This window comes from Balaenoptera acutorostrata, chromosome 11 (genome assembly GCF_949987535.1).
Source record: "Balaenoptera acutorostrata chromosome 11, mBalAcu1.1, whole genome shotgun sequence".
NCBI classification, from domain to species: domain Eukaryota; kingdom Metazoa; phylum Chordata; class Mammalia; order Artiodactyla; family Balaenopteridae; genus Balaenoptera; species Balaenoptera acutorostrata.
This window is the reverse complement of record NC_080074.1, coordinates 4,945,594-4,967,388: the sequence shown is the minus strand read 5'-3', so window position 1 is coordinate 4,967,388 and position 21,795 is coordinate 4,945,594. Positions and strand designations below refer to the sequence as shown.

Here is a 21,795-nt window from a genome sequence, read left to right as displayed (position 1 = left end):
GGAGGCTCAGGTGACAGGACGGGTCACGGCTGTGCAGTGGGGGAGGGCGGGATACCGAGGGCCAGGAGGGGTGTTAGGTTGACCTCCCTTCAGGGCCAGGGGCCTCTGTCCACCATTGTCATCTGGGGCAGGGTGGGCACACACATTCTGAAAGGGCTAGACAGTCAGCGTCTTGGCTTTGGGGACCACCGCATCTCTGTCGCAACCTCTCGACTCTGCCGTAACGTCTGGAAGCAGCGGAAGACCATACATAAACAAATAGGCTGAACTATTTATTTATGGACACTGCAATGTGAATGTCATGTCATTTTCACATATCATGAAATATTATTCTTTTAATTTTTTTCAACCGTTAAAAATGTAAAGCCATTCTCAGCTTGTGGGCTGTACAAAAGTAGGCGCAGGCTGGATTGGGCTCAGGTACCCTAAATTACTGACCCTGGCCCAGTGACTTGTTGGCAAAGAAATACAACAGTACACTGTCCTTCAAGTACCTTTCCACCTGCGCAGCACTTTACAGTTTGCAAGGGGCTTTCTGGTGTCTCGTGTCAGTGAGGTGGACACGTGTTACAGATGAGGATACACGGGCCCCAGGCGGCAGGTATCTCCCCCAGGTCCCTCAGCAGGAGTGCAGCAGGGCTGGGACCCCAGCCGAGACCCCGTCCCCCCTCCTACTCTCTCACCCCGTGCTCCACACCACCTGGGGACAGCCTGGAGCTGGTGGGGTTTTTCCCGAGTGACGTCTTGCATGGCAGTCAACTTTGCAGTGTATTTGGCTAATAGGTGGCCCTGCTGGGCGTTAATGTTGAAATCCTGGATTCCTCTGGCTTTACCTTCTTCCAAGTCCTTTCAAACCTGTATGGGAAATCTTCCTAACAGACATTTGAGTCAGTGAAACAGTGGCAGGCAGTGCCTGATTTCCCAAAGCCCTGCCTCCTGACTGCCTTTCGGGTCCTGCTGTCACTGTCGATCAAACCTTTAGAGGAATTTCTTGGTTTTCTGTCCTCTGTCATAGGGAAAGTTTTGTTGCTTCACTTTGCAGTCACGTATCTGGCACTGTATGTGCTGGCCCTGAGGGGCAGTCAGAGACGACCAGGCCCCAGCTCTGGCCTCCCCCATGAAGCCTTCCTGGGTTGTCCCAGGAGAATCAATGGCCCCTCCCCTGCGGCCTCACTGTCCCTGAGCAGACAATGTACCTGCAAAACAGTGCGTTTGTGAACAAGTCTGCCTCCTGTGTCTGGCTGCAACCCCCTGACCCATCTCTGCATCCCTTGGACGTGGAAAAGGGTCTGCACATGGCAGCCTCTCGTTAAATGTTGGAAGGAAGGATGGAGGAGAGAGGTGGGGCCAGCAGTGAGTACCAGCCTTCCAGCTGGGACAATCAGAGAGGCTGCATGGCGGAGGCAGCCTTTGAGTGGCCCCTAGAGTAATGGGCAGGCCGTTGCTAAGTGGCAGACACAAGAAAGAGGAAGGTGGGCTGAGGCTCTGTGGGTGGGAGGGCTAGACTGGAGGATTCACACGGGGAAGCATGGAGGGAGGCGGCAAGGGGTAGGGGGCGTGCTAAGGATGCCAGGTTTTGTTCGGGAGGCAGTGGGGAGCCAAGCAAGGTTCTTGAGGAAAAGCAAATGACATGTTCAAAGTGGCCCTTTCCAGAAGCTCAGCCTGCCAGCAGAAAGACATGTGTATGTAGCCCTGTCTTGAGCTGAAACAGATACATTTTCAAATGGAAGGAGGCGAATTTGTTCTGTGTCTCTCCCACACCCCTCAAAGGTGGTCTGGGGGCCGGGGTAGGATTACAGACCTTGGCTTGATGGAAGCCAAGAGGAGGGGAATCCTAGGCTTCAAAACCATCTAACAGTGGAGTATCTGCTGGAGGAAGTGAGTTCCCCATCAGTGAAGGTATGTAAGCGGCGCTCCAAATCGAATTTGATGAGCTTTATACAGCAAGGATTTTCCATCCGCCATCACTGCACCCCGGGGGGTTTCCTGCATCCTTTTCTGTTCTCTCTGCTGCTGACCTCTCATCTTCTGTTCTCATTGACTGTTCTGCCAGGTTGCTCCTTTAAGAGAGAACCATCCACACAGGAACGTACGTGACCCCCTTCCAGGAGTGCTCGCCTTTGCTAAGGAGCTCCTGCCATGGGTGGCGCCTGAGGGAGGCCACCTTCCTGTAGGGATGGACTTTGCGGCAGCTGTGCTCTGGGTCCCTGGACCACCCGGAAGTCACTGAAACTGCCCTCCTCCGAATCGCAAGCTTTTCTTTTTGTAATTAATTAGTATTCATTTGGAAGATACTTTGAGACTATATAAATAGTCCTCATCAAAGTCTTATGTGCTAGCTGTCGCCTCCATTGCCATTTCTTGGCTTAAGTATTGCTAAGATGGGTGCCAAACGGTGATTGGGACTCTTAATTGGCATTTTACTGTAAGGAAGAGCTTTCCCTTCTGGTTTATTTATGTCAATATGGACAGGTGATTTCCCATTTTATTCAATGGGTTATAATCCATGACTATATTTATCTTAATGCTCTAATTGTTCAGATTTGGCCAAGTGGGCTCCAGCCTGGCTCCTGTGTCCCTCAGACATGTCCCCGTCCCTCCGAGCACTTCCTTTACTTTCTAGAACAACAAGATGCTCCAGGCACACCTTACATTGTCCTCACCCAGCCTGGGAATCCGCCATTTCTCTGGGGCCCTGGTTCCTCTTAGGGGAAGTTGCTCCTAGGGACCTGGCCCTGGAAGCAGTGTGTTAGCTGCTGTCGGGGCCTTAGGGCTCCCAGGCTGGTCAGTGGACAGTTGGTGTGTGTGTGTGCATGTGCGTGCGTGGGTGTGTGTGTATACATACATAGACATACGTACACACACACATCAGCACTGGTCTTCATGTTCACACCTATTCCTACTGGTACCTGTGCGTTCACACCGACATCTATACTAGTTCGTGTGCTGCCCTGCAGGGTGGGCTCGTTCTGGTTTTCTCCCTTCCTGCATTTGGAACGTCTCTTCTCTGAGACTGCCTCCCGCTGCCCTTACTTGGCCCACATTTGACTAATCTGCGTAGCCGCCTCTCACTCACTGAGGCTCTGTCACCGCTCGGGCTGCCCTGCCCCTCACAGCTCCTGCCCACGCCCCCTGCGCTGACGCCCGTGCCAGGCCACTGTCACCGCCACCTTCCTGCTCCCACACGTGGCTGCGAACGTTGGGTCCCCTCTCAGCCCTCTGGCTCCATGGCTCGGCCACCACCGTCCTCACCCTGCCTGGGCCCAGAAGCCTCTTGCTGGGGCTTTGCCACTCCCTGCCACCCCCCTTCCCCAGTCTGGCTTACTAACCAGTTCCTGGGGGGTTGGGGAGACCGATCTGTAACGTTTGCAGATTTCCATGGTCTCACTTCTGCCACTGTGGCCAGTTCCAAGCAGCCAGCATGACCCCACTGGACAGAGACTGACAGGAAATGGGTGGCCATCCCCTTAGCGGGGCTTCCGTCCCTTGGATGCAACAGAAAAAACAGCTCAGGGGCACAGGGAGTAGTAAATGTAGTCAGGAAATGACAGTCAGGAATTGATGAGGTTGGAACATTTATGACCTTTGTGTTCAATATGATTTACTTAATTGTAAGTTGATATTATTATTATTTTTTTATAAATTTATTTATTTATTTATTTTTGGCTGCGTTGGGTCTTCGTTGCTGCGCGCAGGCTTTCTCAAGTTGCAGCGAGCGGGGGCTACTCTTCATTGCAGTGTGTGGGCTTCTCACTGCGGGGCTTCTCTTGTTGCGGAGCACGGGCTGTAGGCGTGCAAGCTTCAGTAGTTGTGGCGCACGGGCTTAGTTGCCCCACGGCATGTGGGATCTTCCCGGACCAGGGCTCAAACCTGTGTCCCCTGCATTGGCAGGTGGATTCTTAACCACTGCACCACCAGGGAAGTCCCATAAGTTGATATTATTGAATGACGGCTGTTTTTCACAACTGGCTCCCCAAATTGCAGAAATTCTGACAGTCGGCTCTTGTAAGTGGGAAGGGCTGGCTTGAGGGTGTCCCTGGCTGACCCCAGTGTGGACGCCCTCCGCCCTCCTTGGACAAGGACTCCCTCCCTGCCAGGCCACCGGCCCCCTGCTGGCCCTAGCAGGCCCCGACGTGCCCACTGCCTCCTTCCTGCCCTGGTGGATGCCAGCCTTCTTGGCTTGGCCTGATGGCTCTGGACTCAATTATTCAGGAAGGAGGGAGGGAAGCAAGCTAAGATGGGACTTGTTGAAGTGGCTGCCTAGTGCTGTTGGCCATGGCTCCACCCTCGCCTGGGGTCAATTCCCAGCAGAGGAGGGACTGTTGCCAGGTTGCCGCTGAGTTGGTCCCTGCCCCCGGCCCCAGCGTGAGCGCCTGTCAGTGGGGGCTCTGCACACTTTGCAAACTGTAAAGTGCCGTGTGCACACTGCCAGTGGCGGGCATGGGGTCCTGATTTTCTCCTTCTGTTTTTGGTTCTATGTCCTTAAATTGGCTGTCAAGAAACGGAAGGTTCTGAGACTCACTGTTGAGGCCACGGCTTTGCGGTTATTCAGCTCAGGGTGTGTCTGTGTCTTCGTGCTCTGAAACCATCTCACTCTCCCACCTTAGGTACAAAAAGAACTTGAAGGCCCTCTGTGTCGTGCAGCCCACCAACTTCATCAAAGTCCTGTGGGACATCCTCAAACCCCTCATCAGGTACGGGCCACTCTCCGTGGGGATCTGGCCAGGGGGCGGGGGACGGCCTTCCCCATCCGGGCACTGGGGGAGTTCTGTCTCTGGGTACCCGCCTACCCCGTGGCTATGGCGGGTCACAGGGCTGATGGTCATGGACAGGAGCACCAGCTCCTGCGCCTGGTATTTTAAATCCCCCCACGGCCTGAGCACCCACGTTATGTATGCACCTGTGTCGGGGGTCCTGAGACCACCCTCAGGTTCAGGGACTCCCCACGAGGACTCCCAGGACTCGGGAAAGCTGTCCCACTCACAGTTCTGGTCTTTACAGAGACAGGATCCGGGTAGAATCTGGGAAAGGCACGTGGTGGCGTGCGGGCAGCCCGGGCCCTGTTCCCCGCTGCTCCCCGTCTTCTGCGGGGGCCGGGGGGGATCGCGCAGGCCGCCTCAGTCCCCTGGCCACGACGTGCCTCTGGAGCAGGGTGTTGCTCACCCCGGAAGCCGGCCTGAGCCCTGTGTCCCGTCACTTAGACGGCTACAGTGTGGCCCAGGGCCCCGCCATAAGTCACATTGGCACAAACAACCCCAGGCCCAGGTACAGAGATGCTGTCATCAGCCAGGACATCCCAGGGGCATAGGGGTCACCTCCCGGGAGCTGGTCAGGGGTCGTCCTCTCTTTGAGACGAGCGAGTTTGGGCAGCCCAGGCCCGCTGAGTCGGCCCTTCCCCACACACGCCCGACAGAAAGCCTGAGCCGTGGTTTCAATCTGCTTCCTTCGCATCCTGACTCTTTCCTCGGGGCGATTTCTTCCTCAGAGTCAGGAAGCAGCGGCGGGGGTGGTGAGGCCACAGGGGCTCTGCCAGGGCCACACGGAACCTCCTCTTTCCCTCCATTTTTTTTTTTTTATAAATTTATTTATGTATTTTTTTTTTGGCTGTGTTGGGTCTTCATTGCTGCGCATGGGCTTTCTCTAGTTGTGTCGAGTGGGGGCCACTCTTCGTTGCGGTGCACGGGCTTCTCACTGCGGTGGCTTCTCTTGCTGCAGAGCACGGGCTCTAGGCGCTCGGGCTCAGTAGTTGTGGCGCGTGGGCTCAGTAGTTGTGGCTCACGGGCTCTAGAGCGCAGGCTCAGTAGTTGTAGTGCACAGGCTTAGTTGCTCCGCGGCATGTGGGATCTTCCCAGACCAGGGCTTGAACCCGTGTCCCCTGCATTGGCAGGCGGATTCCTAACCACTGCACCACCAGGGAAGTCCCTTTTCCCTCCATTTTGACTGTATGCACCTGGTACAAACTGTTTGCACGTCACCGCGCCATGATAACGAGGCCCACAGACGTGGTTTTCGCACAGTGGCTCTGGCCCTGTGCCTGCCAGAGGGAGGGGCTCCCAGTGCAGGAGGCCCCAGGGGGGCATGAGGGAGGTTGGGACACTCAGGTGAGCCCTGTGTTGGAGTTCTGACCCCCAAGCCTGTAGGATAAGCTTGTGTTGCTTTAAGCTGTTAGGTTTGTGGTTGTTACGGTGGCCCCAGGACCCTCACGCACCTGGCCTCTCCGCGGGCCACTCTCGCAGCATTCGCACTCCGGCACCGCTCAGGGTCTCATCGACCCGCTCGCTTCTCACTTAGCGAGCGAGTACACACGTACCCGCGCTCACACGTGCGCACACACCCCTTCTGTGACCCCAGATCGCTGTCCAGGGCCCGAAGCTGCCTCCCGAGCCCCCTCCGCTCTCTGGGCCAGCTCTGGGACTGGAGCAGGGACTTACGAGAGGAACCCCGTGCCCCCCACTGCCCCCTTCAACATGCAGACTCCTGAGCCCTGCCCATGCGAGCAGGTGTGTATTTTCCAGGCTACGCAGAATCCCCGCTTTGAGGAAGGGCTTCTGGGGAGCTCTGAGATGCTCTTCCTGTTAATAAATCCTGCTGCAACCCTCAGGCCAGATCAGGAAGCCGTGGAAGGCTTAAGTCCGATCTCCTTCTGGAACTGAAGCTTCTTAGGAGGTGGTGCAGTCGAGGTCCGAGGGCTGCCCCGCCAGGGGTCTGAGCCCGTCCTTATCCCAGAGAGCCTGGCCGCGTGGTCCCAAGAGAGGGTCACACGATTCTGGGATCTACAGGCTCCACTCGGGGAATTCCTGGAACAGCGGACTTGAGTCAGCTCCTGTTTAACACGGGGAGCAATTTTTGTGTCCAGAGAGCTCGTTTCGTTTCACTAGAATTCCCTGCCCGCTTTCCCACCCGGGTGCCTGCGCTGCAGACACACACCTGCTGGGAAGGTGGACTTTTGTTCTGTTTAGTTTAACCAGGACCAGCACGCTGGTGCCGTAGCGGACGAAGGGAGAAAGCCCGTCCTGGTTACCCTGCTGCCCAAGAAGATAGCTCAGATGTTCTTCTGTTTACTGGAGCTGTTATTCACCTTAGAAAAGCTCCAAGGTTCCTAGAAACCTGTAAAGTTCTTGGGGAAAAAACCAGCTGCTTTTTGCTGTGTTGCAGCGTGGCAGCCTAGGTGACATGGTGGGTCTGGAGCCAGACCTCCCGGGCTTGCCTGTGGGCTGCCCTCGACCATCCGTCGCCCTGGGCAATAGATGCCACCCCTCTCTGCCTTGGTTTCCCCTTGTGGCTGACGATGCCACTTAAGTCACTTTATCCCTGTAACAGTTCACTGACTTACTACACGTGGAATGTTTAGAGCAGGGCCTGATGGCAGATGTTCACTGTTAGCTGCTAGTGTTGTTTTAAAATTTTTTATTATCTTTTTGTGATTAATTACAGTATTAATTACAATATCTGTGATTAATTAATGTACCTTATGTGCCAGACACCCCAAAACAATCCTATGAAGTCAGTTATATTTTCCCTCTTCCACAGGAGAGGAGATTGATGCTCAGAGAGGTTAAGGAGTTTGCCTGAGGTCACACAGCAAGTCAGGGCTTGGTTGGCATTCCAACTGAAGCCTGTGTGCTTCTCCCTCTTATCCTGCCATGAGGGGACTGCAGGGATGAGGGTTGGGGGTCCTGGGACTCCCCTGCCTGTTGGCTGTCATATGACTCCCCACCTGAGCCCTGGAGTCCTTCACTGACAGTGGAAGAAGAAGTGGACGAGCCCAGTGGCTCTCCACTGCCCAACCGCCGCCTGACACAGACCCTCTGGAGGAGGGGCTGACGATTCCACCGCACACCCGCATTGGGATCTCCTGGATGGGCTGCGAAGAGGCCCTTCTCTGGGTGTGAGAGGCAGGAAGGCGGCCCTGCCTGCATCTGCAGAACCTGGTGTCCAGCAAATGCCTGGCTGGCTTGGGGTCGGAGGGGAAACAGGCAGAAACGCAGAGAGAAAGCTGAAGGGGGCTCCTGTGTGGGCGGGAGTTTGCACGAGGGGCTTCCCTGCAGCTCTAAAGGCGACCCCTCTGTCCCCGCAGCCGGCTCATGCCAGGCCCCCTCTGTCAGTGCTGGTGGCTAGGGGCCTGGGCACCCGGTCTGACTCCCCCTCGGCCACTAGGGGGAGCCGGTGCCCGCGGTTCGGCCTCCCGTGGGCTCTGGGCTCCAGTGCTTCTGAGACAAGACAGCTGTTTTGGTTACGCGAGGTGAGGGGGTTGTAGAGAACCTGCAGGGCAGCGGAGAGCCTGGGCTGACGACCCGGCGTCACGCGCTCGAGACGTCCTGGAGAGGGTGCATCTCGTGTCGTGTTCTTGCACACGCACACACGCACACACACACGCACGCGTGCACATACAGCGAAGGGGCACAAGGAAACCTTTAGAGGCTATGGTTATGCCTGTTACCTGGTGGTGGCGATGGTATCACAGTGTACGCACGTGTCCAAACTCATCGAACGGTGCACATGAAACACATCCAGCTGCGTGTGTGTCAGTGATACGTCAGTGAAGCTGTAAACAGCGGAGCAGTCAGGTGGTGGGTCGTTTACGAGGCGCAGGCTGGGCCTGGCGTCGAACTTCTCACCCAGCTGAGCCTCCTGTTCTTCTCCCCACTTTGCAGCTGGGGAAACTGAGGCTCCTTACTAGTAATCGTCCCGGGCCGTGATGTCTACCAGGTGTCAGACAGTGGACCAGTGTATGTAAATAGTCTCACTACTTGTGTAGGAGAACCCCTGCTTTCAAGGGGATGTGAGTGGATTCGGCCAGGACTTGCCTGCCTTGCGCTCCTTCGTGGGCCCCAGGGTGACCGTCCTGGAGAGGAATCAGAGGGTGTCTTGCTTGGTCCCCACAGTCATGAAGATGTGACTCCACCCTCGCAGAGAGACGTTCAAAAGTGAAGCCACTCCCTGGTGGCGCAGTGGTTGAGAATCTGCCTGCTAATGCAGGGGACACGGGTTCGAGCCCTGGTCTGGGAAGATCCCACATGCCACGGAGCAGCTGGGCCCGTGAGCCACAACTGCTGAGCCTGCGCGTCTGGAGCCTGTGCCCCGCGACGGGAGGGGCCGCGATAGAGAAAGGCCCGCGCACCGCGATGAAGAGCGGTCCCCGCACCGCGATGAAGAGTGGCCCCCGCTTGCCGCAACTGGAGAAAGCCCTCGCACGAACCGAAGACCCAACACAGCCAAAAATAAATAAATAAATAAATAAATAAATAAATAAGAAAATCCTTTAAAAAAAAAAAAAAAAAAAAAAGTGAAGCCACTGCCGACCCCAGAAACCGGGCCCCGCAAGCCCCTCTGCGTGCCCCTCCGGGAGCCGTGGGCACAGGGCTTCCCGGCTCTGCGCTCTCCTACATCTGTGCAAATTCACGGCCATTCAGACTGGAGGCAGATATTTATTTTTATGCAGATGAGATTCTCAAGAGTGTTTGATGCATCTGAGATCTCATGAAAGCGGAACATCTGCAGACGTGCGCTGCCTCCATTATGTTCTGGGTTTAGGCTGTGTCAGCATTTATGTTCCCTTAACATGAGAAATGCCTGCACTGTTCTTCCAGGGCTCCTGCTGCCAGCCCCCTACCCCCGGGCCCCCGGGCCTCTTTCCTGCCGTCTAATCATTTTTTTTATTCTCTTGCTTCTGTTTTTTTTTAGTCACAAGTTCGGGGAAAAAAGTCACCTATTTCAACTATCTGAGTGAGCTCCGTGAACACCTCAAATACGACCGGCTGATCATCCCCCCGCCGGAGGTTCTGCAGTGAGTGAGACCCTGTCCTGGGAGGCGTGGGCTACGCCCTCGAGCTTCCTTGGGCCTCCGTCCCATCCCGTTCACGCTGAAGGCTTAATTTTCAGACGTGTGCCCGGCCAGATCTGGTTCCGAAATCTGCGGCCTCAACAAAGATTCGCAGTAAAAGATGCTAACTGCTGACTCAGAGAAACAAGGCTGAGGATGGTTGTGTACACGGATAAGATGCTTTTCTCACCCACCACTGCAAGACTGATTAACAACAAAAAATCAGCCACGGTGGTAACTGCTGTTTGCTGCCTTGGTGTTTACCATTCTTGCTTTGGAGCAGAGAACGGGGGGGATTTCTCGGGTGTGTGGGTGACACCATGGACAGCATGAAATGTTCCCAGGCCCATTGCAGGTGTTCTGGAGGACAGCCAACCTGGTGCTTCCCGCTAGAAGCCTAGTTAATGTGTCTGCTGCTTTGTTTTATACAGCAGTGGTTCCCCCCCTTGGACAGGGCGTCAGGTGGGCGGAGGGAGCCCAGGAAGGTGTGTGGTCGGTCCCGGGCCCACCATTAGCTCCGGGTGGAGCTCAGTCTCTGAGCCCTGCCTGAGCGCCCTCTGCCCTTTCCATCACCCTCTCTGGGGGCTCCACTGAGGGAGCAGGGCCCTCGCCAAGCTGCATGCAGGTGAGGCCGGCAGCCCCGCAGGGGGAGTGGAGGTGTCACGCTCCCTCTGGGCACCAAGTCACAGGCGCTGGGGATATTAGAGCCGTGTAGGGAGTGTGTCTGCCCACAGGACGCTCGCAGGGAGTGGGACCACGAGTTGGTGACAGTAGGAGCCGAAAGAGGGGCTGAACCCAGCTAGGGAGGGGACTGGTGAAGAGGGGATATCAGGGAAGGCTTCCATGAGGAGGTGACTTCTGAAGTGAGTTTCAAAGGGACTGTGGCTAGATCGAGAGTCCAGGGAAAGGTGCTTCCTGCAGAGGGAAGCTCTTGCATAGACACGTGGGTGAAGTATTGGCCAGGGGCTGGTAGGAGAGCCTGGACATTTGACAGAGGTTGGATGACCCTTGCTGGCTTGTGTGTGTTCCTGTGTGTGCATGTGCAAGACAGCCATAAGGCATGTGGGCCCAGAAGGACAGGACACTCAGGTATCCTGCAGACCTTTGTGGGGCATCTGCCCCCAACAGCACCTGGAGCCGGTCCCTTGTGGCCCGAGGCTTCTCCCCTGCATGGTGACAGCTGTGCTTCCGCTGTGCCCACAGATACGACGAGGAGCTTCAGAACCCGCAGGCGGGCAGGCTGCCCCCTCCCACAAAGACGCCCCCGCCGCGGCCCCCTCTGCCCACCCAGCAGTTTGGTGTCAGTCTGCAATAGTAAGTGCGCCTCCACGTGGTCTGCCCTTGTTTCCTGGGACAGTGGGATGCTTCCATGTGCCGGGGAGTTCTCTCCAGACCTTGGCCTCTGCAACCGAGCTTAACCCTGCAGGAAAACTGAAGTGTGAGCTTGGCACTGAGGCCGGAGTGCCAGCCGCTGTGTGTGTCTGTGTGCAGAGGACCCAGCCGTGGGCAGAGAGGGGACTGGGGGCCTGGGGTCCTCGGCCCAGCTTTCGTCACCACTGCTCACCGGGCGGTTCTGGGCCCCGACCCCCAGGCCACGCTGGGACACCTCCCACCACCTTCCACGTGAAGTGTGGCCACGTGCTTTGCTCTGGCCAAGGAGACAGGAGTGGCCGCAGGGCGGGTCACGTCCTGGAGGGAGCTTCAGGGGCCAGTTCATAGTTCGCCTCTCGTGGTGACGGAAGCCGGGTGGAGATGGTGCCTCGCTGGCCTGCGTCCCTGTGTGACCACAGAGTGCCTCCCGCTGACACCCACGCTGTGGGAGGGCACGGGTGAGGGGTGAACTTCTGTGGGGTTCAGCTGCTGGGATTTAGGGACTCTTGTTACCATGGTGTGTCCTACCCTTCCTGCCTGATCTTACCCTTATTAGGCCACATGACCTTGAACTCACTCCCCCTCTCAGCTTGTTTCCTTATTTCTAAAATCAGCAAGTTGGATGATGTGATCTTTACTCTTCACTCCCTGGAAACGATTCTGGGCCAACTGTCCACGCCAACTTTGTCTCTTTTAAGACTCATCTCACCTCCTCCAGGAAGCCTTCCCTGATGCTCTAGACTGCATACAGGGCCCGCCTCTATCGCAACCCGGATCTGAGCAGGCTGCTGTGGGGCTTCCCTCCGGCTGTTTCCCTGCTCAGCGGCGAGCGCCTTGTCCTCCTCCTATTCTCTGCTTCTGGCACCAGGCCAGGCGCTGAGGCACCTGAAATGATGGAAGATGAAGGGGTTGTTTTAACCATACAACCACCGTTGGGCACTTGGGTCTGAGCTACACGATGTACAGGGCCTGGAGGGTGGTGGATCCCGGAGAGGCGTATGCTCAATTTCATTTGTTAGTAGTTTCTTGTTAGAAACTTGCATGTGATCTGTTTCTACATAAAAATCTGATGATCTTTAAGACCCATGTTGGATTTTTTTTTTTTTTTTTTTTTGGCTGCACTGGGTCTTTGATGCTGCGTGCGGGCTGTCTCTAGTTGCGGCGAGTGGGGCCTACTCTTCGTTGCAGTGCACGGGATTCTCATTGTGGTGGCTTCTCTTGTTGTGGAGCATGGGCTCTAGGCACATGGGCTTCAGTAGTTGCAGCACATGGGCTCTAGAGCGCAGGCTCAGTAGTTGTGGCGCACGGGCTCTAGAGCACAGGCTCAGTAGTTGTGGCGCACGGGCTCTAGAGCGCAGGCTCAGTAGTTGTGGCGCACGGGCTCTAGAGCGCAGGCTCAGTAGTTGTGGTGCACAGGCTTAGTTGCTCCGCGGCATGTGGGATCTTCCCGGACCAGGACTTGAACCCGTGTCCCCTGCATTGGCAGGCGGACTCTTAACCACTGCGCCACCAGGGAAGTCCCTGGATCTTTTTTTTTTTTTGGCCACGCCATGCGGTATGTGAGATCTTAGTTCCCTGACCAGGGATCAAACCCAGGCCCTCAGCAGTGAAAGCACAGAGTCCTAACCACTGGATCGCCAGGGAATTCCTTCTGCTTTTTTCCCCCCCATGCTGGATCTTGAAACACAGAAAGGTTAGGAGCTGAGGAGGCTCTGGGTGGCACCCAGGCCAGGTAAGGAGGTGGGAGTGGCACCTTGGGTGTGTCCAGCAGGCAAAAATGGATGGTTGTTTTCCAGAACTTTCTGTGATGATGGCCATGATCTGGACTGTCCACATGTGAGGATTGAGCAGTGCAGGTGAGGTACTGAATTTCTAATTTTATTTACCTTTAACTGATTTGAATTTAGATGGCCACTGGCTGCCTGGTGGACAGTGAAGCCTTAGACTGTGTAGACTGTGGGGTTTCAGCCCCGCCTCCCAAGCGAGGCACACACAGTGGTGTTCCCTCAAAGAGGATTTTTGTAAGCACTTAGTGAATATTGTGTATGTCCAATGTGGTCTCCCTAAATACATCTGGAGCAAAGTTTCCCAAACAGCACGTCCTTTTCCTTTTCTAAACGTTGTAAAAATGTGCTGGTGTGACCCACTCATGTGTATGGTGTGACAACCTGGTCCCCCAGCAGCCCTAGGAAGGCAGGGCCAGGAACACACCTGCGGTGCCTCTGGGCCCCTCTGGGGGGTGCTGGTGAGAAGTCGGCTCTCAGAGGACAGTCCTAGGGAGGCCTAGCCAGCAGGCTCAGGATTTTCAAGCCATGTGTGACTGTTTTACCAAAGTTGCTGAGGCTTCTGCCGTCGGCTCTGTGCTGTGAGCCCATCACTGAGGTTCGCTGCCCTGGTCCTGGCTGGGTGTGATCTGATACCTAGGGATCCAGGGTGACCATGCGAGGCCACTGGCATGTCTATCATCAGTGCCTTAGCCCGAGAACGAGCAGCGCCTTCTGGGTTGCCTGTCTCGTTGTTCAGAACCACTTCTGTCTCCCTAACAAAACTTTAAAAATGAAAAACAAAAAACCCAAAACTCACCCAACTCATGGACTTCTGAAGCCGTCCACCTGAGTACAGCGTGGGCTGCAGGGCTGGGGGCTGTAATTCGGGCGTCCTCGGGCCTATGAGGTTCACCAGGGCACCTTTGGCCTTGTGTTTTGAGCAGGTGCCTTCCGGAAGGTTCTGACGCAGCATTTGAACTCCAAAGCTGTCAGCAGATGGAAGGCAGGTGTTAGGAATGTCCATTATAAAGGCTGCGGTCCAGCCCTATTCCAGGACCAGTTGTAACTGTACACGTCAGTTCATTATGTCTTTTGGGGATGAAGAGTATCATTGGGCAACCTTTGAAAAACATTCTACATGTGCCACTTTGAGAAATAATCCATGTGATCACCTCTTTTTTTAAAAAAATAAATTATTTATGTATTTATTTATTTTTGGCTACGTTGGGTCTTCGTTGCTGCGCATGGGCTTTCTCTAGTTGCAGTGAGCGGGGACCACTCTTCGTTGTGGTGCGCGGGCTTCTCATTCTGGTGCCTTCTCTTGTTGCGGAGCACGGGCTCTAGGCGCCCAGGTTCAATAGTTGTGGCTCGCGGGCTCTAGAGCGCAGGCTCAGTAGTTGTGATGCACGGGCTTAGTTGTGATGCACGGGCTTAGTTGCTCCGCGGCACGTGAGATATCCCAGACCAGGACTCGAACCCGTGTCCCCTACACTGGCAGGCGGATTCCCAACCACTGTGCCACCAGGGAAGTCCCCGCGATTGCCTCTTTAAATTAATATTTTATGCTGTTTCATTGCAAATGACTATCATAAAATTGCAATAAACATATTAAATAAAGCACCAAATATGTAATTTGTTTGGACTATGAATGAATGAAAGTCATTAAAATTCATAAGCAAATCCTATTCACAAGTGTTAATTCGCTGAGTTAAGTTCAAAGGCACACAACAGAAAGCCATCACCTTAGAAGAAGCTAATTAAGGCAAAATATTAAGGGGAAGTCAGAGATTCAAGAGGTCTTTGCCTGCCTGCCATCCCTGAAGAGGGACAATGGAAACGGACATGTGCATTTTGCACAGCCCCACCTGGGCAGCTGCGGGGAAGTGGAAAGAGGGAGGGGCCTCCTTAGGGCAGGGGAGCGGAGGCAGCTCACATCCTAGCTCTAGCTCTTTCCAGCTCTGGGAAGGCAGTCTTGTGGCTTAACTTCTCACCCGAGTCTCTTCCTGTGTAACCGTAGGTATAACCCTGCCCTCCGCACCCTCCAGGGCCATGGGGTCTTAATAGGGTGTGCAGACAACGTGAGCCAGTTCCTGCTGCCCAGTGCTTTTCCTGCTCTTGTTCCTCCTTCTGATCCCCTCCTCCAGGAAGCCTTCCCTGATGGCTCCACACAGAAGGGAATCATCTGTTGAAAAGACTATTCTTTCCCCCATTGAATTGCCCTGGGACACTTATAAAGAACTAACTGACCATACACGTAAGGGTTTATTTCTGGACTCTCAATTCTATTCCACTGATTTGTATGCTGGTGTCACATGATCTTTATTGCTACAGCTTTACAGTGAGTTTCGCAATTGGGAAGTGTGATTCTTCCAACTTTGTTCTTCTTTTTCAAGATTGTTTCAGCTCTTCTGGGTCCCTTGAATTTCCATATTAATTTTAGAATCAGCTCGTCCATGTCTGCAAAAAAAAAAAAAAAAGCAACTGGGATTTCAATAGGGATTGTGCTGTCTCTGTAGGCCAATTTGGGAAGTATTGCCATTTTAACAATATTGCCTTCCAATTCAAGAGCATGGATATCTTGCCAATTTTTTGAATGTTTTAAATTTCTTTCAATAATGTTTTATAGTTTTCAGTGTACCAGTTTTGCACTTTTTTGTTAAATTTATTAAGTATTTTATTCTTTGTGATGCTATTGTAAATCAAATTGTTTTCTTAATTTTATTTTTTGATTGTTCATTGCTAGTGTATAGAAATACAATTGATTTTTGTATACTGATCTTATATCCTGCAACCTAGCTGAATTCATTTATTAGTTCTAATAGGTTTTTGTGAATTTTTTTTTTTAGTATTTTCTATATCTAAGAGCATGCCATCTGCAAATAGAGATAGTTATTCTTTTCCAACCTGGATGCCTTTTATTTCCTTTTCTTGCCTGGTTGCACTGGCTGTACTGTCTAGTACAATGTCGAATAGAAGTGATGAGGGCGGACATCCTTGTTTTGTTCCTGATCTTAGGGAGAAGATTTCAGTCTTCTAGCATTAAGTATGATGCTAGCTGTGGGTTTTTCATAGCTACCCTTGATCAGGTTGAGGAAAATCCCTTCTGTTCCTACTTTGTTGAGTGTGGGATTTTTTCTTTCATGAAAGGGTGTTAGATTTTGTCAAATGCTTTTTTTGCTCTATTGAGATGATCACATTGCTTTTGTCCCTTATTCTATTAATATGGTGTTACACTGATTGATTTGCATATGTTGAACAAACCTTGTATTCTTGGGATAAATCACACATGTTCATGGTATGTAATCTTTTTATATGCTGCTGGATTTGCTTTGCTAATATTTCATTGAGGATTTTGTGTCTATTCATAAGAAATACTGATCTGTAGTCATCTTGTCTTCTGGTGTCCTTGTCTGGTTTTGGTAATACTAGCCTCATAGAATGAATTGGAAAATGTTCCCTCCTGTTCTATTTTTTGGAAGGGTTTGTGCAGGATTACAGTTAATTCTTCTTTTTACATTTGGTAAAAATCACCAGTGAAGCCATCTGATCTTGAGTTTTTCTTTGCAGGAAGTTTTTTTGACTACTAATTCAATCTGTTTACTTGTCAATCTATTCAGATCTTATATTTCTTCTTGACTCAGTTTTGGTAGTTTGTGTTTTTCTAGGAGTTTGTCCATTTCATCTAGGTTATCTAATTGGTTGGTGTGCAGTTGTTCTTAGTACTCCTTTGTAATCCTTCATTTCTGTAACATCACTGGTAATGTGCCCCCTTTCATTCCTGACTGTCGTAATTTGAATCTCCTCCCTTTTTTTCTTAGTCTCGCTGAAGGCTTATCAATTTCAGTGATCTTTTCAAGGAATCAACTTTTGGTTTGATTGATTTTTCTCTATTGTTTTTCTATTCCCTATTAATTTCCAGTCTCATCTTTAATATTTCCTTCCTTCTGCTTGTTTTGGGTTTAATTTGATCTTCTGTTTCTAGTTTCTTAAGGTGGAAGTTTTGGTTATTGATTTGAGATCTTTTTTCTTTTCAGTATAGGTGTTTAGAGCTATAAATTTCTCTGAGTCCTGCTTCAGATGCATCCCATCAGTGCTAGTATGTTGTCTTTCTATTTTAATTAATCTTAAGGGGTTTTCTAATTTCCTTTGTGATTTTTTTTCTTTGACCCATTGGCTTTTAGCAGTCTGTTGTTAAATTTTCACGTATTTGTTATTGATTTCTCACTTCATTTCATTGTAGTTGGAGAACTTACTTTGTATGATTTAATTCCTTTTAAATGTATTGAGATCTGTATGATCCAACATATGGCCTATCCTAGGGAATGTTCCATGGGCCTTGAGAAGAATGTATACTCTGTTGTTGGGTGGAGTGGTCTGTAGATGTCCATTAGGTCTTATTGGTTTACAGTGTGGTTCAAATCTTCTGTTTCTTTGTTGATATTCTGACCAATTGTTCTATTCACTATTGGAAGTGGGGGAGCGAAGTCTCCAACTATTATTGTTAAATTATTTCTCCCTTCATTTCTGACAGTTTTTGTTTCATATATTGATATTTTGGGGCTCTGTTGTGAGTTGCATAAATTTTTATAATTCTTATGTTTTCTTCATTGATTGACCCTTTTTGCCATTATAAAATGGTATTCATTGTCACTAGAATACCATTTTATAATGTTTAAAAATTGTCACAATTTTTGACCTCAAGTCTATTTTGTCTGATATTAGTATAGCTACTCCAGCTCTTTTTAGTTACTATTGGCATGTTGTATCTTTTTCATCCTTTTACTTACAATCTATCTGTGGCTTTTAATGACAAGTGTGTTGCTTGTAGGCAACATATAATTGGATCATGTTTTTGCCCCATTTTGCCTTTTGATTAGAGTATTTAACCCATTTACATTTAATGTGATTGCTGGTAAGGTAGGTTTACATCTGCCATTTTACTACTTATCTCTATGTCTTGTCTTTTTTGTTCCTCTAGTTCCTCCATTACTACCTTTCTAGTGTGCCATTTTAATTCTCCTGTTTCTTTTGCTATATATTTTTTAGTATTCTTAGTGTTGCCCCAGTGATTAGAATTGACATCTTAATTTATAACAGTCTAGTTCTGATGAATAATAACTTCAGTAGGATACAAAAAAAATTGTGCTCCATTCCATCTCCCCTCCTTTGTGCCGTTATTGTCATACAAATTACATCTTTATTTTATGACCACTGACACCAATTTACAATTCTTGCTCTATGCAGTGGTCTTTTATATCAGATGAGGGGGGAAAATAGAGTTGCAAACAATAAAACATGTACACTGTCTTTTATGTTTACCTCTGGAGTTTCCTTTACCTGTGCTTTTTATTTCTTCATGCAGAGGTGTGAGGGTGGGTTGGAGGAGAAGAAAGAAATAGAAGGATTGTGGAATTTTCAAACACTTTGGAGAAGTGGGTGTGTGTCCCCCTCCCCACACCTCCCCTTCTTCCTTCCTGTTTGGAGGAAACATCTGATGGTGACCGATTCAGGAATACTCTGGGCTGTTCATTAACGAGCAGGGCCGCACGGCTCTTTCTGCTTCTGTGTCTCTCCCAGAGCTGAAGTCTTCAGCTGGGCCAGGGCCCACTTTTGCAAAGAAGGAGAAGATGGGCATCTGACTTTCTGTTCTCTTTCCCTGCCAGCTCGAGATACACTCATCTGTGGTCTCCTGCATGGGTGTCTGTCTGTCCAGAGAGCATAAGCTCCTGGCACTTGTGAATGGCCTCGGGTGGGGAGCAGGCTTCCCCAGGCTCTGGTTCTAGGTCATGTGAGCCAGCCTGACTTGCCAGAACTCCCAATCCCATTAGCGTTTTGGGGACTGGTCTAGCTGATGATACAAAGCGGTTTCTTATTCTTCATTCACCCCCCAGAGAGGGCCAGCTGTGCAGAGGTGGGGTTGCAGACTTCCTGGGCCTTGTCACCACAGATGACCCTAGCACCCCCATCTCACACCAAGCCCCCAACTCAGAAAGAAGGGCTGTGGTCTGCTCCAGGTACAACAAGGGCTTCGGAGTCAGATTTTGATTTGAGCCCTAGCTGTGTGACTTCAGATAAAATAATTTGCATCTGAGTTTCAGTTTTGTCCTCTATACAAACAGGGGCACAGTGATGAAGCTAGTGGGCTTAGGAGTGCGGCCAGCGCACAGTAGGTCCTCAGCACACAGTCTTCCTGTGATTGTCCACATGAGCTGCTGGGAGGGGATGTGAGACGAATGACCATCTCAGAGGGCTGGGAAGAGCTGGGGTGCCCAGCAAGGCAAGCCTGGCCCACACTCCCTGTTACCACTGCGATTTCAGGTTGCTGGTCCCCCCTCCCTGTCCCTACTGTCTCTAAAAACCACAGTCCCTCCTTTTTTTTTTTTTTTTTTTTTTAATAGCTACTTTATTTATTTCTTTCTTTATTTTTGGCTGTGTTGGGTCTTCGGTTCGTGCGAGGGCTTTCTCTAGTTACGGCAAGTGGGGGCCACTCTTCATCGCGGTGCAGGGACCGCTCTTCATCGCGGTGCGCGGGCCTCTCACTATCGCGGCCCCTCCCGTTGCGGGGCACAGGCTCCAGACGCGCAGGCTCAGTAGTTGTGGCTCGCGGGCCCAGTTGCTCCGCGGCATGTGGGATCTTCCCAGACCAGGGAACCCGCGTCCCCTGCATTGGCAGGCAGATTCTCAACCACTGCGCCACCAGGGAAGCCCCCACAGTCCCTCCTTACTTGTATTCCTTGCATGCACAACCAGAGAAGGAACATGCTGTGAATTATTGTAAGCGCGTCTCCCAAGTTGGGGCATACAAACAAGGAGATGTGTCAAGAATCCCCAGTGCCCTCTGGGGGCGGCCGACTGGCCGAGAGCGAGCTCGGCTCACGGTGATTTGCGCTCCGTCTCCGAGAGCACCCCTGCCCAGTGCGTACCTCGGAACTTCAGTTCAGGGTCTGGCCCTGGGCCGCACACGTGGAGACAGATGCACAGGAGGGCTGCGGTGTGTTAGGATTCACCCCTGCCCTGGGCATCCCCACACAGCCAGGACGCACACCCTGTTTTTAATCCAGAGTTCCTGGGGTAATTGCCATTCTCTGCACTGACTCTGTCAGTCCATTGAACAAGCCTGTCTCTCAGCCAGCAAGCAGGGGATGGGGAGGGGAGGAGAAACCCAAATTGAGGGTTTCTGCTCTATTGAAAGCAGTGATTTTATGCCAGGGCCCCCATTCTGCAGTGAGCTGGATGTCGGCTCCTTAAGTGCTTGGGCAGAGAGCGTGCTCAGCTGGGAGCCCTGCGTCTGTGGACACATCCCTCCCCTTCTGCGACCTCAGTCTGCCCCTGATCCTCCAGGCCCCTTCCTGCTCTGGAAGTCTGCTTTCAGAAACAAAATGTGGACTAAGCTATAGGCAAAGAGGTCTTTCAGTAACTCACGGGTGTCCAGCCTTTGGGAAGGTCTCAGTAGAGCCCCCTCCCCAGGTTAGTTATAGCAACTAACCTGGGCTTCAGAATCAATAGACCCAGGCTCTCTGGCTGTGTGACCTTGGGTAGGTCACTGCAGCACACTGGGCCCAATTCTTTATCCATGAAATGGGCCACCTGTGTCTGGCCTGGGACGTCGCCCAGCCCTTGGCATTCCAGTGATTTTAGTTATTAGTGCCTTTGACTTACAGCTTAAAAACCTTTCCCATCGTTCACTGTTTATGACTTGCAGCTCCCTAGAGGAAGGTTGCCACCATCTCCACTTTCCATGTGGGAAAACTGAGGCTGGGGAGGCTCAGAGACAGGCTGCGGGTCACCCAGCTCCTAGGACAGGGCCAGGACTTGTGCAGTCTGTGTGGTTCCCAAGGAAACAGAGGAGAAAGAGATACTGCAGCTTTGGAGCGTCCTGGGAGAAGAGGACCCATCTGCCATGTTCCTCCTTCCCAGGGGTGCAGAGGGAGACCACCTGGACGCTGCTTGGGCCCCAGGCCACCTTCTCCCTCTCAGAGGGGACACACAGGAAATCACGTTGGGGCAGGGGTAGGGAGGGTCCAGGTCACATTCCTGTGGTAGCATGGCCTCGTGAAGGCAGTGACGGTCCCCAGGGCCCCTTTGCCAAATGGACTGTTGTTTGGTGTCCTGGACGGGCAGCTTCGGTGAAATCACCAGGAGGGACTTCCCTGGTGGTCCAGTGGTTAGGACTTTTTTTTTTTTTTTTGCGCAGACGTCAGTAGTTTATTGTTTGTTTAGTCCAAACACATTCAAAATGGAAACTCAAAGAATCCTTTCCACCTGAAACAATTAAACTAGATACTACGAGCATATAATGCTTAACACATTACAGCAATAAAGATGGTAATCCATTGTCTTCTATACCTACTAAAGCCAAGATGGTAAAGCCACTTTCTGCTGAAGGCACAGGTTCAATCCCTGGTCGGGGAACTAAGATCCCGAAAGCCGCGCATCCCAACAAACAAACAAAACGAACCATAAACCTAAATGTAAAATTCAGAACTATAAAACTTCTAGAAGATAATATAGGAGAAATCACCAGGAAACCCAGCTTTCCATGGAGATTGGGACATGCAAAGGCCTGTCATTACTGGTGATACAGTTTTAATTGTATTCATGTGGACCAGATTTTGGGCGCTCTGTAAATTTCGGAGTAAAATGGAAAGCAGGACTGATACCACGTCCAGCCGATGAATCGCTACAGAAGGAGCATAGATCTGGGTCATGGCCGGCCTTGCCTCCAACTCTGCCACCTCCCAGCTGCGGGTCCTCAAGCTGGTCACCTGGACTTTCCCAGTGTCCATCTCCGATCCCTGATTTGGGCTAACAGAAGTACAGTGGAACTTAAATAGA

At 51.7% G+C, this 21,795-nt stretch overlaps 1 protein-coding gene across 1 annotated transcript in view; it reads left to right on the top strand.

Annotated features, from left to right (window-relative positions):
* ARHGAP8 (Rho GTPase activating protein 8) overlaps positions 1–21,795 on the top strand; it is a 62,189-nt gene that overhangs the window by 31,532 nt on the left and 8,862 nt on the right. The window contains 4 exon segments of the mRNA XM_057556540.1: positions 4,608–4,694; positions 9,685–9,694; positions 9,696–9,787; positions 11,027–11,137. Of these exon segments, the coding sequence (XP_057412523.1) occupies positions 4,608–4,694; positions 9,685–9,694; positions 9,696–9,787; positions 11,027–11,137 (300 nt within the window).